General features: G+C 37.1%; 1 protein-coding gene across 1 annotated transcript in view; it reads right to left on the bottom strand.

The window, feature by feature from the left end:
• Positions 1-22,467, bottom strand: part of LOC134291205 (uncharacterized) — a 73,526-nt gene that overhangs the window by 35,429 nt on the left and 15,630 nt on the right. The window contains exons 2-9 of the mRNA XM_062858678.1: positions 19,138-19,184; positions 18,800-18,988; positions 18,530-18,730; positions 5,436-5,578; positions 5,287-5,371; positions 4,278-5,216; positions 1,286-1,916; positions 997-1,223 (exon numbers count right to left, since the gene is read on the bottom strand). Coding sequence (XP_062714662.1) covers positions 997-1,223; positions 1,286-1,916; positions 4,278-5,216; positions 5,287-5,371; positions 5,436-5,578; positions 18,530-18,730; positions 18,800-18,901 — 2,328 coding nt within the window. The 5' untranslated portion in view covers positions 18,902-18,988; positions 19,138-19,184. The remainder of the gene's footprint in view (positions 1-996; positions 1,224-1,285; positions 1,917-4,277; positions 5,217-5,286; positions 5,372-5,435; positions 5,579-18,529; positions 18,731-18,799; positions 18,989-19,137; positions 19,185-22,467) is intronic.

Here is a 22,467-nt window from a genome sequence, read left to right as displayed (position 1 = left end):
GAAATGTTGAGCTACCCATATTATGCGAGACCCTGATGTGACCAGTGCGTAACCTGGATATTACTCGCTGGTCTCGTAGTGATTTTAGATCATTCCAGGTACCAATGGGCTGCTTTATCTTTCGAATGAAAAGCTGATCATTGAAAGGTTGATTTAGGATTATGCCAAAGGACTATTATGCCAAATGACTTTAGACCCCGTTCAATACCTCGAGCACAGACAAACAGACGTAACACTTCGAACATTTTTCAATTCAAATCATAGTCACGGCTAAGTTTGGCCAACCATGAACTGTGGCGGTAGTGGGAAAACGTCAAACTCGAACAAAAACTATATGAGCGCCATGGATGGCCAGTTGACCATCTATCAAATTTTTAAAATAGACAGATAAATCGGTGTACTATGAAAATTATCAGTGTTGCGTCTGTTTGTCTGTGCCTCAAGATTTGAAATACGAACAATAAAAAATAAAAGTTTTCAAATCGGTGAACTAGTTTTTAAGATATCGTGATCACCGCAACGACACTTTTTAAAACACCACTTCGAGATAATCGCGTTTAAAGTTTCGCGCTTTGCCTTGTCTTGATGGAGGATGCCCGCTACAAAGGGCTGTAACTTTGGTTCTAGTGCTCCAATCTCTATGAAATTTGGGTTGTGTATTGTCTAGCTAGTATACTTTCAGAGTACGCATTAAACAAATTTTTATTTTTTATCCCCGCAAGGTTTGTAATCCCTTAATTCATAGGACGTAAACCTCAAAATAACTTTTGCAGAAAATCGCCTATTCCAATTTTGACTGTTAGTCTCTTTGTTGTACTGTTAACACATAATGATATTGACGATATTGCTGATTGCATCAAATGCGACATGCCTTTTATGCGGTTTTAGTTTTACGATGTAGATGTTATTGTAACATGCAAAACATCATTGAAAATACACACAACAAATAACGAACACCTTAAAGTCTTACTGGGAAAGGGGTTGCGTTTATCGTACCTCAGGTTGAATCAACTGGCTTTCTCTCGTCTGACACCCAAAATCATCATCAGATTGCAGAAAACAGTTACTTTTTGACGAGCTGCCACCATATTCTCTGTACTTCAGTGCTTTTAGATCTTCTATTTTTGGTTTTATGAGTTCTTCTGGATCATCCGATGAAGTAGTAAATATATCACTGCTTTGACGCGAGTGATTTTCCGACACTCCTGAGTCCCGGCTTTCAGCTTAAATCATCAAGGACAATGAATTAGTTAAGAATAACAAACATTTTTAAAATGTTACATACCTGCATCCGAATGGTCGTACAGCCCGGTCTTCAATAGATACTGTTTCTCAAGCCGTTTCCCTTCTTGCAGGATGGACGATGCCGCTCTCGGAGGAATAGCTAAAGAAAGGTTTGAAAACCCATCCTCATCTACGTAGTCTGTATCAATTCCAAGAAAACTCGATCGCTTGTTGTGAAGTTCTTTTTTAATACGTTTGGTAGAATTAATGCGCTTAAAATTTTCACTATTAGTATTACAAGTAAATTCACTACAACCACCAACATCTTGTTTACTGTCTATAGGAGGAGGAGGGGGTTTCTCTTTCGGTGGCTGTTGATAGCTGACGGTAAAATTAGTATCTGACCCACCGTCAGAAATAATGGCAACCGACTGCATTATATCCACATTCTCATACAACGGGATCGGTTTCGTCTTTGGTACTTCATAGTATGGCTCTTGGGATTTTGGAACCTGGTAATAGGGTTCATTTTCGGCATTGGTTCTTTCTTCCGAGTTGTGTGACGTGATGTCTTCGATGTCGGCAATATTTTGGTAAATTGGCTCCTGAATGTTGGAGTTTATTTGCTGCGGGGCAGTCGTTTCCACATTATCAATTTCTTGGAATGCCATTTCCAATGCATCGTCTAATATCTATGCAAATTCGAATGAATTACAGTTAATTTTTGTAGTCGTTGTCTTTTCAATGCATACATGCGCTACTGACAATTTACTAATAAAGCGTAATGTAAGTATTAAGTACAATAAATGTGTACATATATTGTGCGTAGTTTCAGATAAGCGAGATAAGCAATAAGTGTTATGCATGCAACTGTAGAATGCTGAGAAGTAATAAAATGTTCGGTGCGTAAATGCGTGGTTGGGGTGGGGCTAATTTCAAAAAATCTCTCCGATATATGATTTCCCAAGTGGAAAGTGATCTACTAGTCGAAATAAAAGTCAGCTGTACAAAAATTAGCGATTTCGGTTGATATTTAGGGGTGGCGCAAAGGGTTAAGTGAAATTTTTGCTAGAACAAACTTTCAAAAATCATTTCAAATTTAATTTTCAAACTTATTTTTTCTAGACTAAATCGGTGATTCTAGAACCCAATTGGGCCAAATTTGTGCTCAAAATTGCGATATCTCTACTGGTTTCTGAGATATTTGAAAAAAATGTCGTTTTTCAGTATTTTTTGGGTTTGGTACCAAAATATGACATTTCGGCACCAACATTTCAAAAGGGCGTAACTGCATTTGGAAGTAATACCTTCTTTCAAAGCTGTAAGTCGTACTGCCTCCCTTACACTCAAACCACCGTGGTTGTCGGAAAGAGGAGAGTTTTTCCCATCTGGTACTTGTTGTGAAAAACATGGAAATCATAACACATGATCCACAGCTTTAAAAGAAGGTGATGATTCCAAAAGCAGTTACGCCCTTTTGAAATGTTGGTGTCGATTTTTCTCAAATATCTCGGAAACCAGTGGAGATATCGCAATTTTGAGCACAAAGTTGGCCCAATTGGGTTCTAGAATCACCGATTTAGTCTAGAAAAAATAAGTTTGACAATTAAATTTGAAATGATTTTTGAAAGTTTGTTCTAGCAAAAATTTCACTTGAACCCTTTGCGCCACCCCTAAATATCAACCGAAATCGGTCATTTTTGTACAGCTCACTTATTTCGACTAGTGGATCACTTTCCACTTGAGAAATCATATATCGGAGAGATTTTTTGAAATTAGTCCCACCCTAATGCGTGGTGCGTCATTTTCTCCATTGGAGTATCTCCTTACATAACTAACCGGACAATGAATAACGTAGAAACCTTCAAACCTAGCCTTGGATAGAACAGAGTACTTAATCGTTCAAAAACAGACCTGCACGGATGATGTGACATCCAATAACATACTGTCACTCAACTGTTCCGCAAGGTTATGGTAGAAGGTATGAACATTTGGTATTTGTTGTAAGGTCCATGCGTTTGTCAGGTCTCTGTTTAGTTATGAGTTACTTGTTGTTTATTCCCAATTTTAGGGTATGTAGTGTGTTATTTTGCTTTGTGCTGATTTGTTCTGTTAAGCATGCGATCACACAGAAACTGTGCGCAATGCATTTGATTTCCATGTTGAAACAGCTCATTAGCTGAGGAGCTGCCAAAATATCTTATAGTTTGCGTCGTCAAGGTAACAGTTATCCATAATAAAGTTGTTAAATTATCCATTGATAGCTTTTCAATAATCCGTAGAGAAACATCCATATCTATCTTTTTCGTAAGTGAAAATTCTAAGCGCTTTTTCGAAAATACAATTTAGCGTCACGTTGCTCGTTACGCTGCATAGGAAAAGACGCGATACATGAATTTCATTGTCTTTTTTATTTATAATCGAGTATTATAAATGGCAAAGATCGCTCTGAAAACAGTGGACTTTGTATTGTTTTAAGATAAATGGCGGACGGCCCTAAGTAAGTTTCTTGGCTACACATCTGAAATCGGTATGGGATTGGTAGTATCCCACAATGCTCACCTTATAATAAATGAAAATTTGACTAGATGTAATTGTAATGACCAATTTTTAAATGGGGTTACGATTCTCATTATGTATGTAGAACTATTAAATATGTAAATTTCACTAGGAAAAAAAACAAATGAATTAAAATTAAAACTACACTATATGTATGTACTACTACTGAACATGCGAAACTTTGCCAAACCAGCTAAATACATACATCATACGGAATTTCATGTTGGTGATAGCATCTACCTAACCGGAAGTAGTTGGCTTAATTTCAACCCCAAAGATAACCGATCCAATGGTATTGTAAGCCTGCGAGTAAGTAGCAGAAAATATTAGTAGAATTTTTGACTTATTTTAAACGTGAGGATAAATTAGCTAAGGTTATGTTGACAACCACCATTAATAGATAGAAATAAGCGTAGGAACAGGATTAGACTTAGCCAACCATTCAAACTAGCTTATTCCACAATAGGGTTGAAAATTTAAAATGGTGTACTTACACTTATGTCGTTTGCTTCATCGTATTCCAAATGATTGGTATCTTCCGCAATAGTAGTTGGATGTGATTTAGATACAGTTTGGTCCGATTTGACATTGGATTCATCGTTCGCAAGAGGTTCAGCTTCTTCATTCTGATCGTCGGCTTGAGAGACAGAGCAGGATACGTCTGTTGTATGGATACCGCTGTCTTCTCGATCTGTATCGATATTCTCGTTTTCATCTAGAGTTTGCTTCTGCGTCAGTATATCACCGTAAACATTGGGAAAGTATTGCGTTTTTTCTAACAGTTCATCTTCTTGTTTTGGTTCATTTTTTGGCGTAGTGACCAACGGCTCTACCGAACTTTCGTGTGACCTTTGCGAGGATGGCTTCGAATGATCTTCTTTATCATTTGCCATAGTTCTTATTTCCCTCTCAAAAATCTCCAATCGGTTTTTCAAATCCGAGAACGATACTTCGGGAATATTACGCTGATGTTTTTCAGATTCGCTCGGTTCTTGTGCTTGATTTAGTTGTAATACTGATAGACGTTCCTTTATACTTATAGTATTCACAAAATCCGTAGACTGTCGTCTTGAGTCACTCTCATTTCCCTGTTCCTGTTCTTTCTCGAACAGCTCTTTTCGTTTTAAAAAATCAATTTTGGGAATATTAGGCACCGACACATCTGAAGATTTTCTCTCTTCCAAATTGGATAGTAAAGCTTCTTTGCACGAGCTCACAGCTGTTTGCGACGTACTTGTATGTGTTCTCGGATGTGCATTATTTTCAAACCGCTGGTTATCGTTAGCTATATGCGTTGTTCGGGAAATTCGGCTTTTATAAACTTCGATTGCTGCTTCGTATGTGTATTCGTTTGAATCCCCATCAGCGGATATTTCCGGAGTAGTTCTATCCCCTACATTATCTATATTCGTCTCAGCTGCTTTGCTCGATGCCTTTAAAACAAATGGAAACAATTACCCTACCAATTTAACAACACTAGAAAAAGTAGGAATTTATACTCACATCAGAACTGTTTATTCCAAGATCACTCAAATCGTTATTATCGTCATCTGTGTAAATAGGCAGAAACTTCAGCCGTCTCGAACCCCTTAAATATAAGAAAGTATTGATTTTTTTTTTTTTTCAAGCAGTAAATCTTTTTGACCACTAACCTGTTTTCCATCATTTCGTTAAATGTTTTGGATTTTCTTCTGTTACGATCATGTTCTTCTAGTTCAAACTTTTTTACCTCGACTACCCTATCAATTATGTGTTCGACTCGTTTCCTTCTAGAAGATTTCCAATTGTCTAAGTTCTGCAAATTTAAATAAGATGTACACGTTTAGTTCACTCTGGAAGCTTCCAGAACTTTTCAAATCAGGATCAATGCCAATCTCAACTCATTAGAAAACTTTCTTGTTGAGAGGCGTCAGTGTCTGCGGAGGGAACAACAAGCTTTCTTGTATCATTCTGTAGTTTTCAACACCGTTGAGGGGAATCAATAAAACAATGCAGTTTCTTTTTGAGCACATACTACTTCTACACATACTAGGGTCTTGTACCATTTGGGCAGGTGTTCCTATTTTGGGCACTTGCGGCTATAACTAAGTCAATTTCAAACCGAATGATTTGAATTTTTGTATAGAGTTAGATTCTGCACGTGCCTAGTTCTATACAAAAAAAAAACAAATTAATCGGTTTGAAATTGACTTAGTTATAGCTGCAAGTGCCCAAAACAGGTACACCTGCCCAAATGGTACAAGACCCTACTATAGATAGTAGAGTAAACATAGATTAGCGTGAGATGAATCCGTTGTATCCAAACGAACTGTCAAAATCTGTATCCAAACGAGCATGACGTCACGATTTGGACAACATGAATGGACCGCATGACGTCATATTCAATCGTCGCACTTTTGAAAATTACTACTTACACGCTTAAAATATTTTAGTCAGCGGTGTCCGCGGATCTATGTTTACTCTACTATCTATAGACCCTACATACTGACTTCCATTAATAGGTACTTTTGGCACGGTAAAGGCTGGCAATGCAATTCAGACCTCTTGTAAGTTCCTTCAGTTTCTAGCCATGTAACTCAGATCCCTACCTCCAAGTGGCACAAGCCGGGATACGAGCAACCTTAGGGAAGATCCGATAACCAACCTCGGTAGGAATTTCGGCCGTATGCTGACAGGGAAGGTGGGTTTGTTTAGGCAAACTTACTGGGCCCCTCCTTACAGTTAACCGGGAGGTTGGTGTTAGGCCTTGCGATCCGGCCGTAAAAAAACCAAGCACCGAAAAATCAACAATACGAACCGAGACCAACAACAACGACCATTGCGAACCAAAAAGAACTTGCGATTAGAAACTCGGTACATGGAGCTACAGATCTTTCAGTTTTAATGGGGAGCACCTGCATACTTGCCAATGTACTGAAGGATTGCGAGTTCGGCATTGGAGCGCTGCAGGAGGTGTGTTGGAAAGAATCAACGGTGCGAACGTTTAGAGCAGGGGTTCCCAACCTTTTTGAGGTGGGGACCCCCTTTAAGAATTGTCAATGCATCTGGGGCCCAATGAAAATTTTTAGAAAAAAAATATGAATTGAGTTATTTGGGTGCAGTGGCGTTGCCAGAAATTTACTGTGGGAAGGATTTTCGACGATCAATGATAATTTTTTTATTGACACTCACATTTCGTAAACAATGACGTACATGTCAACATGCACATTCGATTTAAGTCATGGCTTAAAAATAGCGGCGCAGCCGAAAATTTTTTGCCTTCTGGGAGCGTTCCTCAAATTGGTTTTTGGTAACATCGCGGCCCCCCAGGACTGGCTTCACGGCCCCCAGGGGGCCGCGGACCACCGGTTGGGAGCCCGTGGTTTAGAGGTAACCAACTATACTATCTGGCACGGTAAAGGCTGGGTATGCTGCGCAATTCAGATCCCATTGTGATTCACTAGCCTTTGCCCAGCAACTCCTATCCCTACCTCCTCGTGATACCGGCCGGAAATTATGAGCAACCTTACACGGAACCGCCAAACTACCCAAAATTGAGTTCTTTGGACGCAATCCCATAGTTCCGCCCAATAAGCCAAATTTGAGTAAATCGATTAAACTCACACTAGGTAAATTGCACGCAGAAAAATAAATTGTGAACACAATTAAATTCTAGTTCAAATCAAACAATTTTTCAGTTTGCTATAGCGACAAACTGATTTCTAGTTAAAACTGAACTGTTCCATTGTTTGATAATACAAATATTGTCATTTGTCGAAATTTTTGACAGATTGTTAGAACAAACACAGATTTGGTAGTTTCAATATAAAATACCGGATTGTTTTAAACGACTGCACTTTTGCCTCTAACAAAGCTGGAATGTGATTGTGTTGGTGATGTCTGCTCCTGCGGCAGCTCGGAAATCTATTTTTGGACACTCGTCGAGCGGATGGAAGCGAGAACGAATAAAAAAAGACAAAAAGGCGAAACCAACCAACTTTTTGTGGATGTTGTCTTGAGTGCCTGCGCGTTATCCATCACGGCCAAAACTGCACTTGGAAGTTGGAGTGATGGATTTGCTACACTTTCTTCGTTGCGGCGATGTTGGGGTAAGAATTCTAAAGATGTGTGAGTGCTTCCGGGCCATGTTTGTGGTCCTCATTTTGTTGATACACATGAAGTTTTTAACGTTATATAAAATGATGGGAATTGGTTGTTTTGATCGATAAACTCTACGTAAGAACAAAGAAATATAACTTTGGAATAAGTAAATGGTCAGTTTGTAAATCAACCATGTGTTTTATTGTTTTAAACAAGCCTCATTTTTCTGCGTGTGCCTTGATCGTAGCCTGAAACCACGCGTTTGCATATCATAACAACAAGCCTCATTTTTCTGCGTGTGCCTTTACCTCCAGCAGAAAATATACTTAAGAGTAGGTAAATTCAACTCAAGACCCCCCTCATTCAACCCAAATTTGAGTATACCTACATTTACTCAAAATTGGCTTATTGGGCTCAAGAACCCCCATTGGGTAGATGCATCTCTGTTTTTGACAACATCGGTGGGGGAAAGAGGGAAAATAACCTAATTTTGGGTAACTAGTTTATTCGATATACTCAGCTTTGAGTAAAATCGACCCAAAAAATAGGTAGTTTGATTTCTCCGTGTAGTGAAGATCTGGTAACCAACCCCGGTGCAGTGGGAACTTTGGTCGTAGGCTGACAGAGAAGGGGGAGGGGGGTTGGTTTGCTCGGCAAACCTGAGCGTCTGTTCTCCAGGAGGAGCGGCTCACAACAGCGTCTGATCGATTCTATAACATTCCCCAGAATACCAATCCCCAGAATTCCATTCCTCAGAAAACCATTTCCCAGAATGTACCATTCCCCAGAATGTACTGTTCCGTACCGGAAGAATTTATTTATCATTTTCAAATCGCACAACATTTCAAGTCAATTGGTTCGAAATTGACTGAGTTATAGTGGCAAACAGACGAATATAGAAGCCACCGCCCAAGTGGCGTGATACCCTATTATGATTTCGGTTGGAAATCAAAAAAAAATTTTAAGAAAAATATTTTTGCTAATTTTGGGTTGTTTACAACATACGTCGGAAGTGACGTATAAAGTATAGTGCATCATTGAACGCACACAGCGCACTATATCCGGTACTGAAAAAAAGTCGCTATTCGGTTTGGTGCTGGCGCCATAATAGTGTTTCTATTACAAGTACCAAGTTCGAAAGTATTTAGTGATCTCCAGTAAGGAAAACGTCCCACAAGTTCAAGAAGTCTTTCCATTCCAACGGTTTCCTTACACCCAAGTTTCAAATCATACAGTCCACTGCCAAGAAGGGAGTCGTCCACCAAGTTCTTCATATCCAGCGATTTCCCTTCGGGATGATACACAAATTATGTCACGCTAAAATCGACATTTTTCAAACCCCCCTCCCCCCTATGTCACACTTTTTGTATGGGACCTCAATATTTTTTGTATGGGTGGTCACGCTCTGCAAAACCCCCCTCCCCCCTGATAGCGTGACGTAATTTGTGTACGACCCCTTCTCCAATCCACAAGCCAGTGTGGAACATGTACCATTTCCCAGAAATCCATTCCCCAGAATGCACTATTCCCCAGAAATCCATTCCACAGAAAAGCTTAATATACTCTGCTAAAAGTATAATTCGATACACAAACAGTACAATGTTTATCATAATGACATGTTATAGGCAAGGATTTTAACATTATAGTGTTATTACGCAGAAATATCTATTTCGTATACGGTATATGTAACAAATTAAGGTAAAAAATGTATGCATACATTCATATCCATATAAATAATATAAATATTCTACAGTGGTTCAAACGTTTAATAGGGTCCTAAAATTAAAGACGAAATCTCGCTTATATTGCATAATACGATCAAGCATGGTATTCTAATCGAAATTGTACTTTACTCGAACTTGAAAAACAAAGGAATAATGAGAAAATTCGAAATGAGTAAAATGGTAAATAGTTCTACTTTGACATTTGAGGCTGAGCTCGACATTTTTCGCACTGGGATTTCAAAAATGTTCCTATCTGACATACACGGTGAAAAAAAATTGCTCAAAGTATGTGTTATAAGCTAGGGACGAAACAAAAAGCTAAAAAAAATATATATTTTTTCAACTACGGTTAATAAAAACATTAAAAAATGAGTAAATATGTACTCTTGAACCATATATTGTGGATTAAAACAAGAATACCGATAGGACTTTAGGAGCCTATTACATTGTATACGGTTGATCTTTAAACCTATCTTGAAAGTTCACAAACTGTCATCATTCCAGTAGCTATAAAATGTTTTGTTCTTGACAGATTTGCGAAAATTGTGCAGCACTTGTTTCACGTTGAATAACGCCTTAAAAATGATGTGCAAAATTTACAGAGAAAACGCATTTTCTTCTGATGTTGTTCAGTGTACAAGATGCTAATTGACCAGTTTATTGCCGGTTTATATTAAAAAGATTTTTCTGTCGATAAAAGCCCTTATTTATCATCATTATTCCAATACTATGGAATAGAAAAAGTGCAGCAGTTGTAATGCCAACAATTATTATACAAACTCAAAAATATTTTTAATGAAGAAGGAAAAAAGTATCATTGTTTTCCTTTCGGCATTCAAAAACCCAACAATGTTCCTGCTATTTAAACAATATTTTTCTTAGAATTAAGGCAATTAGTAAAATTTTTGAAATTATAATTGCTTACATTTTCAACATAGATTCTCCCTTCTTTTTTATATAGGCTGTTCTTTCGAATTGCACTTTTCTGGAAATTATGGGCATTATTACAACCACCGCACCGGTGATAAATTGCTGTTATATTTATTATATATTGTCTATCCGGTTGGAATCAAGACCGACATTCAATCAAAAATTGCAATTTTCTTGGCCCACAAGTGTCGCAACTGTTTCGCATCTAGTGCGCTGTGTGGCTGACAACAACGGGAAGGATGCGCACTACTTTTGACATGATTAAAAAACGTCGCGACTTGATTGTGCGAAGTCCGGTTTGGTGGCGGCCCGACAATATATTTTAGAATTTCTAAACACCTGTGCTTGTGGTGCCGTTAATTACCTAAACATTGTAACTCGAAAGAACAGCCTATGTAGAAAAGAAGGGAAAATCTATGTTGAAAAAGTAAGCAGTTGTGATGCCAATAATTTACTGAAAAGTGCAATTCGAAAGAACAGCCTATGCAGCAAAGAAGGAAAAATCTATGTTGAAAATGAAAGCAGTTTTAATGGACTACCCGCTTGGCGCACACCCACAGTTGATCAGCAGGAGTAAATCCATTTTATTTTGTATGGTGAAAAGCATCTAAACTTGAATTACTTGAAATAGGAAGCTTTTACTGACAAAATATATTAATAGTAGTCACCATTGTGCACAACCACTACCAAATATTTTTTCGAATAATGTATTCCACTTCGATAAATTTGGCTTTACCCGGGTAGAGGCTAATGGCAAACAAAGGACAAAATAATAACTAGTTTTGCCATCATATCTCGTTTTGCCATTCTTCTGTTATTATGAAAAACTTAAAATGGCAAATCAATAGCAAAATATACAATCATAGCAAATCTTGTCACTGATATGTTATTCATGAATAATGCTAAATAACACATCAATAACAAAAATTACTATCATGGTAAAACTTGCAATTTAGCACCTTTTATAATGAATTGTATAAAATATCAAAACAATAACATAATTTACATTCCTATCTAAATTTGCCATTATTTTGATATTGTGAGAAATTATTTATAAACATTAGGCACCATAACATATTTTACTCTTAATATACCATTAACTATTATATTGTATATTTCAAGCATAACTGAAATTGAAAAATTCGACGTATCTCGCAAAAGTAAACAAATCCGGATTCTCAGCTGTGTGTTTGACTCGCAATGGATTCTATTTGATGCACATCAATTTATGTTAATTTAGAACTCAAACAATTAAAGAGTATACACAAAATAAAACTGTTTTTACATTGATTGATGAACTTAAATTTTATTGAAGAAAAAAAAAAAGAAATAGCTCATTTTACCTTTCTTCTGCTACTTTGAAATAATAACTGAATCTACCATTATTTTAAAATTGAATTTGAACAACTAAACCTACCATTATTTTGATCGCCACATAAACAGCTAAATTTGTTCTTATTCTGTTATCAATAACTCAAGAATGTCATATTTTGTTATTCACCGATAACAGTTAATTTGGGTCTTATTTTGTTATCAATATCTCAATAATAACATATTTTGTTCTTCAATTTAATCCGCATGCTTTACCATTACTTTGTTATTACAATGGCAAAATAAGTTATTTTTAAGTTTTTCTGCTACCAAAATTTTGTTATTATTTTTGTTATTTTAACTCTTATTTCAAACAAACAAATAACACATTTTGCCATTCAAACATTCTGTTTTAATGGTAAAATTTGCCATTCTTTTGCCATTAAGCTCTACCCGGGAGATGCTATTCGCCATACAATATTTTTGCGATTTACTTTTAGCGAGTTTTCACGCATGGAAGCTAGCGCCACGTTGGTCGATGCGGAGAGCAGGAAAACAGCCGATGTAGTTAATTTATTGGTCCATCGTTGCATAGGTGCATCGCTGCATTCTTGCATTGGTGTATTGTATTGTTGCATCGATACATTGTAGTATCGCTATATTGTTGTATCGTTTCATTGATGCATCGCTGCAATCCAGTAGAAAGATCTAGAAGTTCCATTATTACATGAGCTAGAACCCTACAACAGTAATATATTACTCAAGGTTGGATACATAATAGAATAGAAATACACTAGAACTCCAATGGCGCTGTAGTCACTTTTCTCAATTAATTATTTGAATAACTTTAATTGCAATAATTTACTATTTTTAAGTGTCCTTCATGTAGAGTACCTTTTGTTTTGGTAAACAAAATTAACTTGACACTTCTAGTACCGCTGCTGACGCTGTAAGGGCGTGGCAAACTAGATGTTAGTCACACGAACAGTCGCGGCATTGAACTTCTGTGGCTAGTTATTCTACTCATAATAGCATACCTTCCGGCGCTTTCCAAAGAGATGCACCATGCTGAGTGAAATATTTCACATATGCATTAATACATAAGCCTTCAAGGAAGCTTCTAGAAATTTTCTTTCCAGGAGAATCTGGGATTTTCTTCATTGTATAAAGATTTTTTTTTTTAGGAACGTGGTTAGCCACGTTGGGTCTGCTAATTTCTAGAATATTCTTCCATTCAATAGACAAGACCCCTACAATAGTCATTTACAATCAAAAGGTGGATACATGATAGTATACCTTCTGGCGCCTCGAATGAGCTCAATGCTGAGTGAAATGTTTCGCATATTTATTGATACAATGGCTTCTGGAGGATGTTATTCCAGATGGAATGTATGAAATAAATCCAGGAGTTGTCTGTATGTCCTCTCGTCTCGGTTAGCTAAATTTCACTGAAATATTTCACGTAACGTGCAATGGTGGGGAGGGCATTGTATGATTTAGGGAAAGTAGAATAAGGAGAAGAAATAGTAAAGAAAGAACAGGATGGGAGTTCGATTACAAAAACTGTTCCAGAACTTCCCACGAGTGTTCTAGATTTTTCTGTTTCGGCGTAATCGAAGAAACTCCATTTCTTCAAGAAGGTCAATGTAATATTCGAGAGGTATCTATTTCAATTATGAAAAAAAAACTTGAAGCTTCCTGGGCAATGAGGAAAAAGCAGAATATGACAAATAAATTTCTAGCACATTCTAGAACACTCTTCGAAGGAAATAATATGCTTTCTTTTTATAAATGAAAGAATGTTTCCGGAACAAAGAAAAGAAGATATTCTAGGATAAATTTCGAACGAAATAAAAGGCGTGTAATTAAAATGTTCGTGAACTGTTTCTTTCAAATTAAAAACAATTGTTGAAACTTTCCTGGGAGCAGAAATTAGATCTTAGGTAAATTCCAGTGAGAACCAGAAGATGAATTCGAAGGTTTATGAACATTCTTGAACATTCTTCGTAGGAATCACGTTCAAGTGTTTTCCACGAATAATCAGGGAATGAAATTATCGATCACGATCGCGATAGTTGAAAACTCTCCCACACGCATTATTGGCAAAAAAAGACGTGCGATAAATTCAGACCCGGGTTTCTCCCGAGAATGAGTTTTCGCTCGTTCCGCAGCGCCGAAAATCGATTATCATCAGCAATGAAAAGTTGACTGGTTTGCTTTCTTCTCTTTGTTCGCCTTTCCGTAGTCCCGTCGTCACCGGCTGTAGCTTTTATGTAAAAAATTTCTGTCCTCTTTCGAGCAGCTTGTATGGTCAAGTGGTTATGGTGCGCGCTCATACACATTTTTGTGCAGGGTCTAGGTTCGAATCCCGTTAGCGACAAATTTTTGTTATTTGCCTTCTGATAATTATCGCGATAACTTTGCAGGCGATAAAGTTGGATAGCGAAAAATGAAAAGAGCGATTTCCAGTTTTCGGCTATCTTTGATCGGGGACAAACAGCAACGACCGATAAACATTTCTCACAGGAAAAGTAAAAACAGAAAAAATCGGTTGCTCGATAAACGCCGTTTTTCGTCTCAATTTGCTGATAATTTCATTCCCTGCGAATAATAGCATATTTTAGAGTTTTCTGTTTAGAATTGGGAGAAATTTCTGGAATGTATATTCTAAAAAGAGTTGCAGATTAGCAAAAAACTTAAAGCAGACGTTTCTAAGCTATTATGTCAATTGTCAAATTGTGAAAACTCTTCAAGCAAACGTGGCTAGCCACGTCGGGTCACCCGAGCAAAGTCCAACAACAAAACCACTGCAAATCGAAAACATATTTTGTATTCAGCAACAAATTGATATCACATTTTGATATCAGCTTATCTTTACTTAATTTGATTTCAAATTTTGTTTTCTGGTTGCTGTCATTTTACATTAATGCAAGTGTTTAGAGCTAGAATAGTTTTAACGCTTTTAAGTAAACTATGTAGAGTAATTCTAGGGATATATCATTAGTGCAATTATACTATTGCATTTATGATTTGATATCAACCGAAAAACTCTACATTTTACGATTTTTCGTTTTTCTTGCGCTAATAACAAAAACAGTTATCAATTTGCTATCATCGATAGCAGGAATTGTTTTCATTTTGCTGTCACAGGAACATTTTTCTGCTCTAATTTTTGATGTTTTAACCGTTAAAACGACCAAAACGACAACAGCCTGAGTTATCAAAATTTGCAATATCACAACATCAAAATAAGTTTTCAATTTGCTATCAGGCTTTGCTCGGGCAGCTAGTTCAGAAATAAAACAATAGTTTTATTTTCTTTCTGGGGAATGGTACAGTGACCCCACACCGATGAATCACCTTAATTTTGTACACTATTTATGAATCACCATGCTGATCAAATGAGTGATCCATAAACTGTGGTCATTTTTGCCGATTCATAAATTGTGGGGTCACTGTATATTCTGGGGAATGGAATTCTGGGGATTGGATTTCTAGGGAATGGTTTTCTGGGGAATGTTATAGAATCTACAAAACATTTCGTTTGTAATCGACAAAACGCGAAATAAAATTTGCCGCCACTTATCTGGTGACCCGGGACTGGTTACTGTACTATGGTATTCAACAAATCATGTGATCATATTTACAGAAAGGTGCCTACTAAAACGAAAAGACAAGAACACGCTACCAAAGTTTTTAAGTTCTTCAAGACGAAATCGAGAAGTACTAGCATCGTATGCATGTAATCTTTTTTTTGTGGAGTGACCAGGTGGAGCTGCAAGACAGCTAATAGCAAAGCCTGAACCCTTTCCCAACTTTCCTCCTACTAGGACCAATACTCACGATGGACTAGACGATGTCGTCAACTTGAGCAAAGTGTGTAGTAATTAGCATTGGGTCGTAGTAGTTTTTAAAAATATGTACTGTTTTTAACCTTCACCATCGCACTAGTGTTTTGATCGAATGAGCTCCAAGATGATTTGATAATTGCGCAATAATATTATTTCAATAATCGAAAATCTCCGAGGTCACTGGACAACATTCAGAGAAAAAAGGCTGTCTATGTTAACGCCTTCAGAATACTATTCTTAAAAAAGCAAAAAAAATGTGTCGTAGCTAATTTTTAAAGATTTGATATTTCTGAAAATTATTCGAAGACAGCTACCAGAGCTAGCGTTTTTAGCCGATATGGGCAACTAGTTTTTCTGACAGCTTCCCCAAACAATAATCAGATAATATCCTCAGTTATTTTATAATCCATTCCGAAAATTATTTCAAGCGGAATACCAATAGTGTCAATAACCGATGTTAGCCATTAACAGCACCAGCATCATCCCCAAATAACTCTCATATTAGTGTTAGATAACACTTTTTGAGCTTCCTTTCGATGTTGTAAAGAAATTAGTCAAACCGTTTATGTCAAAATATAGTCTATAATGTATCAAATTGTGTTCCTAATTTCGCTAGTCGTCTTCTGCATATATGTGATCATCTCAGTCCAAAGTAATATTATATCCACCGTAACCCTTTACATTGTCAACCGTCCTAAGTCCTAAAGAAACATGTAACTAAATTCCTGCTTTTTTGGTCAGTGAAATGATACCGTCTAAGATGATTTCATTATATTCATCCCTACAAAACCTATAAAAATAAGAAATACAAATATAAATTCCTAAAATCAACAGTTTTATCTTTACCTAATCAGTCCATAATTTTCTAATTGTAATGAATCTAATCTGTAAGGCTGTAAGTCAACTTATCCTAGCGTCCCCTGTCCTGTGTACTAACTGTTGCGTATTGCGCAATCGATATTTTAGAGATGTAACGCGTTCAGTGTTCAACGTTTAGATCGGTTTCCAATACCTCTTCAAGTGAGAGAACTGAGAGAAAAGAGTATGAAATAAAATAGGAACAGATTGATCTGTGACTCCAACGAGAATAGTTGTGTTTTCTTCAATATGATCAAATGAACGAAGTTTCTAATTAAAGTATTATTTATTTAAATTGTTCAAATATAACACTAAGGGCCGATTTCTTCACCCTGGCTTAGGCGTTAAGTAAGGTTTAACTATATGGGTAAGCCTGGCTTACGAGTTAAGCCGAGGTGAAGAAATCGGCCCTAACGAATTCAAGTGATGATTAATGAGTGTAACGCAGAGAACTCCCTTACCCACTCTTGCGTTACGTTAAATTTAACAATTAGGATGGGGCGGGGCAAGATGGGTCAGTGTCATTTTCGGGCGCATTACTCATGTTTTGATTATGTTAATCATTTTGTTAGATGACCAGCATGAATATACAAAAGTTTGGGGCATTGATTGAAAAATTATTCACTCTCATTGGAAATAAAAAATAAAATGGTTTTTTGCCATTTTTCTTATGCGATACATTCCATATATTCTCCATATAAACGGCCGCGGGGCAAGATGGGTCACCTTCAATTTTGAACGTATTTTTGGAGCATTCAAAAGTTATTTATTTTTTATTACAAGACTATCTCATGAATGACTTCAATCAAGCTGAATGAACGCTCAAAATTATAACATAAAATTATGATAATTTTTTAGTAAAAAGAATCGATTTTCAAGTCGCCTCAGGACCACTCAAATCGTAAAGTTTTTTTATATTCCAAATAAATTTATAAAATGTTTACTACCCTGATAAAAAATTCCAATAAAATCACCATAAACGACCATCGAATAATGATAAATTTGTCTGTTCAACAATAAATTATATTGTGTACGTATTTTCCTGCTGAAAATGCTGTATTGGAAATACAATACGTGCACAATAAAATCAATGGTACTAGAGATTTCACTCATAAAAACACCATACATTGAATGGTAGTTGATTTGAATTTGCTCCAGAATTTTAGGATTTTTTTATGGTAAAGATACATAACAACCCCCATTTTCTATTGTAAAAATGACATTTACAATATATGCTATGGTGGAAAAGCATAGGGTGTGTTGTTACTCTATCGTTTTAAACAATTGAATTAATAGTAAATACCATTCATTTCAGCGTGTTGTAGCAATAGATTCTGTTGTATCTCTATGACCTTTTTTATCAGGGTAGTAGCTCTTGTTTACTCAGTATGGATATGGAGCATATTTGAATGCGGAACAAATCTTATATTTTGACGTTTTTCGTTGAGAAAATGTTAATTACTTAAAAGGTGACCCATCTTGCCCCGCACTTTTTTCACGGCACAAAATCGATCACTTTTTAAAACTGCTTGTTCAACATCATATTTTGTATTTAATGAACTTTTTATCGACTTTTAGCATAGCTAACTAGTGTATTAAAGAGTAGCGGATGAATGCAAACCAATCCGATTTGTATTTACAAAGTTATGGTGATCCATCCTTATGCGACCCATCTTGCCCCGCCCCACCCTATTGTTAAATTTGAGAAAATTCAAAGAATGCAAAGATTAGGTCTATGCAAACTGAATTATAACTTGTTTTCGACTTGTGATAAATGCACAACGGATACTCCTTTGGTTCCCATTAGCACTTACGGCGATTCCTTCACTTGCGCTCAACTCGTAAACTAGATATATCTAGCTCTAAGTCCAAGCGGTGATGAATGAACTGGCGCTAAAGTGCTAATGGGTTAAGCCCTCCCATCGCGTCAAGATCGATTATCCAGGGGGAAGGCCAGCATCGTATGCATGAAATCAAATTTATTATACTTACACATTGCCATTCCTCAGGTTCTTCCTTCTTTTCATCCTTCACCTTCTTGACTTCGTCTGCTTTCTGCATTTGTGCCTGCGCGGTCTTTACCAAACTACATGGTTTCAGTTGCACAAACTGCAGTGGATCATATGCCGGTTTTGGAGGTTGTGCTCTGGTCACACGTGCTTTCTGTATGTAGTCAGTAGGATCGAAGGACATCTTGAAAGAAAAGAAACGAGTTATTGAACTTGAGCCAAGGATGGCACAAAAATTGAGTTGATGACTTACCGTAACATTAGCATTCCGTGTGTCTTCATAACTGTTGATTGAATAGGCGACATCGTTGCGTTTGGATGGAGGAGAAGCGATTCCTTCTTTGTCGGTAGACATATCTCGCGCTTTAGTACAGATTTTTGTTTAATGACAAGACTTGTTAGAAAGGAAAATCACATTTTTGTGATGTTCAGGCAGCTAATACTAGAAATAAAAGATTATGCTTAGCAAAATAATGTACTCGAGTACTTGCGGACATTTTAGAATTTTAGCTTATTTTTTTATCCGAGAGCAGACATTTTCATTTCGCAAATATCGTTCTTAGTAATTGAGGATTACCACGAAACTCGTACCTCTTCTGATCGATGCGTAAAGGTCTAAATCGTCATGAAAGATGTACCTGTAACAAACATTGCATTCATTAAGTATTTTCTCATTTATATTCATTTTGCGTTAAGGATGGTGAAATCGGTAAAAACTAGTTTTATTTTATGAATCATACCAGCACAAGCTTCCCTTTTTTTCAGATAACCAGAAGTTCATTCCTCACGAGAAAGGGATTTCATGGAAAATGCCCTATATGGAATACCAGATACCCACGCACTACCTGTTCATCGATTTTAAGGCGGGATTACGACAATATCGACCACGCAGAGTTATTGTAAATCATTGACGAGAATCTTTTTTCTTGTATAAACTCATCGCTGGCTTGCACTTGTTCCGCATCGCAGCGGTTTGTACCCTGAGGCAAATTAGAAACAACATCATTATCCCTGTGTTTCTACCGGATTCATTGCAGTAAGGGCACAGAGAACAGACATCCACATCTAATCTGAATTGTGTGTAGGGAATGTTTCATCGGCAACACATGTGGCAACTTCGTGGCACTGCATCATCCCAAAGGATTAACATGGTTGAGAAGTTTGCCATTGAAATGCTCGTTTCAATGAATTAAATGCTTTGGCTGTTTTCCTACTCTCCGCATTGACCAATGTGGCGCTAGCTTCTATGCGCGAAAAATCGCTAAAAGTAAATCGCAAAAATATTGTATGGCGAATAGCATCTAAAGGCGTATTTCTCGAAGTGAAACACATTATTCTTAAAAATATTTGGTAACGGTTGTGCACAATGATGACCGGTTTGGTGTCTACCAAATATTTTTTCGGTAAAAGCTTGTCATTTCGAGAAATTCGAGTTTAGATGCTTTTCGCCATACAAAATAAAATCAGGCCAAACATGTCTAAAGGTCCTATCTGCAGAAGAGAGGCTCTCTTTGTTTTCCCTCTCTTTCGTTAATATCTCAGTTGTTTATTTGTATTATGGCTGTCTACATACATTGAACGATGGTCAAAACAATCGTCTTTTGATTTGTACTGCAAAAATAGTTGAAAAGTGTACCATTACACTGCAATAATAGAAAGAGATAGTGAACAAAGAGAGCCTCTCAAATGCAGATAGGAACTATTGAAATGTTTGGCCTGAAATGGATTTACTCCTGCTGATCAACTGTGGGCGCGCGCCAATCTGGTAGTCCATTGAACAGTCTAAACTAGGCTTCACGATAAACGGGAATGTTTTTGAGGAGATAGTCAAGGAATTCGTTTACATAGGTCCCTTGTATTTCTCGGCTGACAATAACGTGAGCCATGAAATACGAAGACGCACCATCAGCGAAAGTCATGCCTCCTATGCTGCCGTGAATCGCATATCAGTCCCATCTTTGCTGGATTTCCTATGCAAATGGGACTGGTATGCGATTCACGGCAGTATGGGATCCAGAAAAACAGGTGGTCAAAAAACATTCGCCCTTGTACCAAATTTACCATGTACAGGACACTAATAAGATCGGTGGTTATCTATGGATACGATACATGGACCTTGCTCAAAGAAGATATGAAAGCACTCGACGTGCTAAAGGCGATCTTTGGCGGCGTGTAGGGTGCAGGAGAACATGGTGGCGAATATTGAATTGAATATTGAATATTGAATCACGAATTCACTGCGCTCTATGTTGCCAAAGCAGGAAGGATATCAACGAGCACATGTCTCAAAACACCAAAACAAACCATCTGCTCATTCTTTTATAATAACATTAACAACTTCCTACGCAGGACACGTTGCAAGAATTTCGGACAATAATGCTGTAAGGGGGTGTCCATTAAATACGTAAGGGAATTTTATCGATTTTTCGACACCCCCTCCCCCCCTTGTAAGACTTTTTGTATGAGAACCCAAAAAAATGTGTATGGCGCGTAAGATTTTTCAAACCCCCCCTCCCCCCAAAAACCCTTACGTAATTAATGGACAGCCCCTTAAAGATTGTGTACGCAAAAGATCCGGATGGTATAAGACGAGGTGAGGGGCCCCTATAACCACAGCTGTAAAGGCGTGGGTATTGAAGATGACAGAGCATGACCATACTGAGGGATCGAGTTCGATCGGTCCAGGAACTATTTGTGAAGGAAATTTCATTGGACATTGAGGTGCATGGAACAAAAAGGCGAAGGCTACCTTCGCGAGTTTAAGAAATGTATGGAAAAACAATCAGATTAGTCGACGCACCAAAATCCGAATTTTAGACTCGATCGTGAAGTCTGCTGTATGCCAGTGAAACTTGGTGTGTATCAGCGGAAAACATTCAACGGCTGCAGGTCTTCATCAATAGATGCAAGTATTTTAAAGTTTACGTCAATATTATAGAAAAATATTCTAGATCCTCACAATTTACTGATATTTTAGCAGTTTTAGTTTGTTGAAACCTTGAGAATATTATCTCACAATTGGGTTGTTTAGTGAATAAAATATTGCTATTTTCTATAGCCAAATCGAAAGAGCTAATTTTTTCTGAGTATAACGTGATATTATTGCATTCCAGTTTCTTTCTTTTGATGGTTACATGAACAAAACAGTTTCGAATCCCACTCCCGACAAACTCGCTAAATGTGATTTCTTCCTTTGGAAGGGAAGTAAAGCGTGGATCCCCGAGATGAACTAGCCTAGGGCTAAAAATCTCGTTAATACAGAAAAGAAAAACAAAACAGTTTTTATTTCCGTGGATAGAATGACAGTTCGCCCCGAAAAAAAAATTCCCCATACAAACTTCAAATGCGTTTTAAAAATAGTTCGCGACCACTAAAAAATATGGAATGTTGGATATCGACTAATTTTTGGACGGAGATTTCGATTATGTAATTATCTGGATACCCCTAAAGAACCCAATTAAAAGCACCTAGCCCCCGATTTCTTCACCCTGGCTCAAGCGTTATAAAGCGAAATAATGTAACCAAATTATATCATATTTTGTTATAAATGTTGTTTGATAACTCATTGTAATATAATTAAGTTATGATTCTTCGACATTTGGATAATAATGTTACAAAATGATATCATATTTTGATATAAAATAGTAATCCTGCACGCTAAGAAAATGTTACTCTAAAACGAGTAAGATTCACACAAAACTGAGCTAAACTGGAACAGCTCAAAAAATGAGTAAATTGCATTTCCAGCGATAGCGCTGGCCCAAGTGCAAAAATCCAACTGGTTTAAGCCGTATAATATTCTTCGCTTCATCAAGAATATTATACGGCTTAAACTGATGAGATTTTCGCACTTGGGCCAGCGCTATCGCTGGAAAAAAAATTTACTCAATTTTGAGTTGTCCCACTTTAGCTCGAAAATGA

Source organism: Aedes albopictus, chromosome 3 (assembly GCF_035046485.1).
Source record: "Aedes albopictus strain Foshan chromosome 3, AalbF5, whole genome shotgun sequence".
Lineage (NCBI taxonomy): Eukaryota > Metazoa > Arthropoda > Insecta > Diptera > Culicidae > Aedes > Aedes albopictus.
The sequence above is the reverse complement of the archived record's forward strand: the minus strand, read 5'-3'. Positions and strand labels throughout refer to the sequence as shown.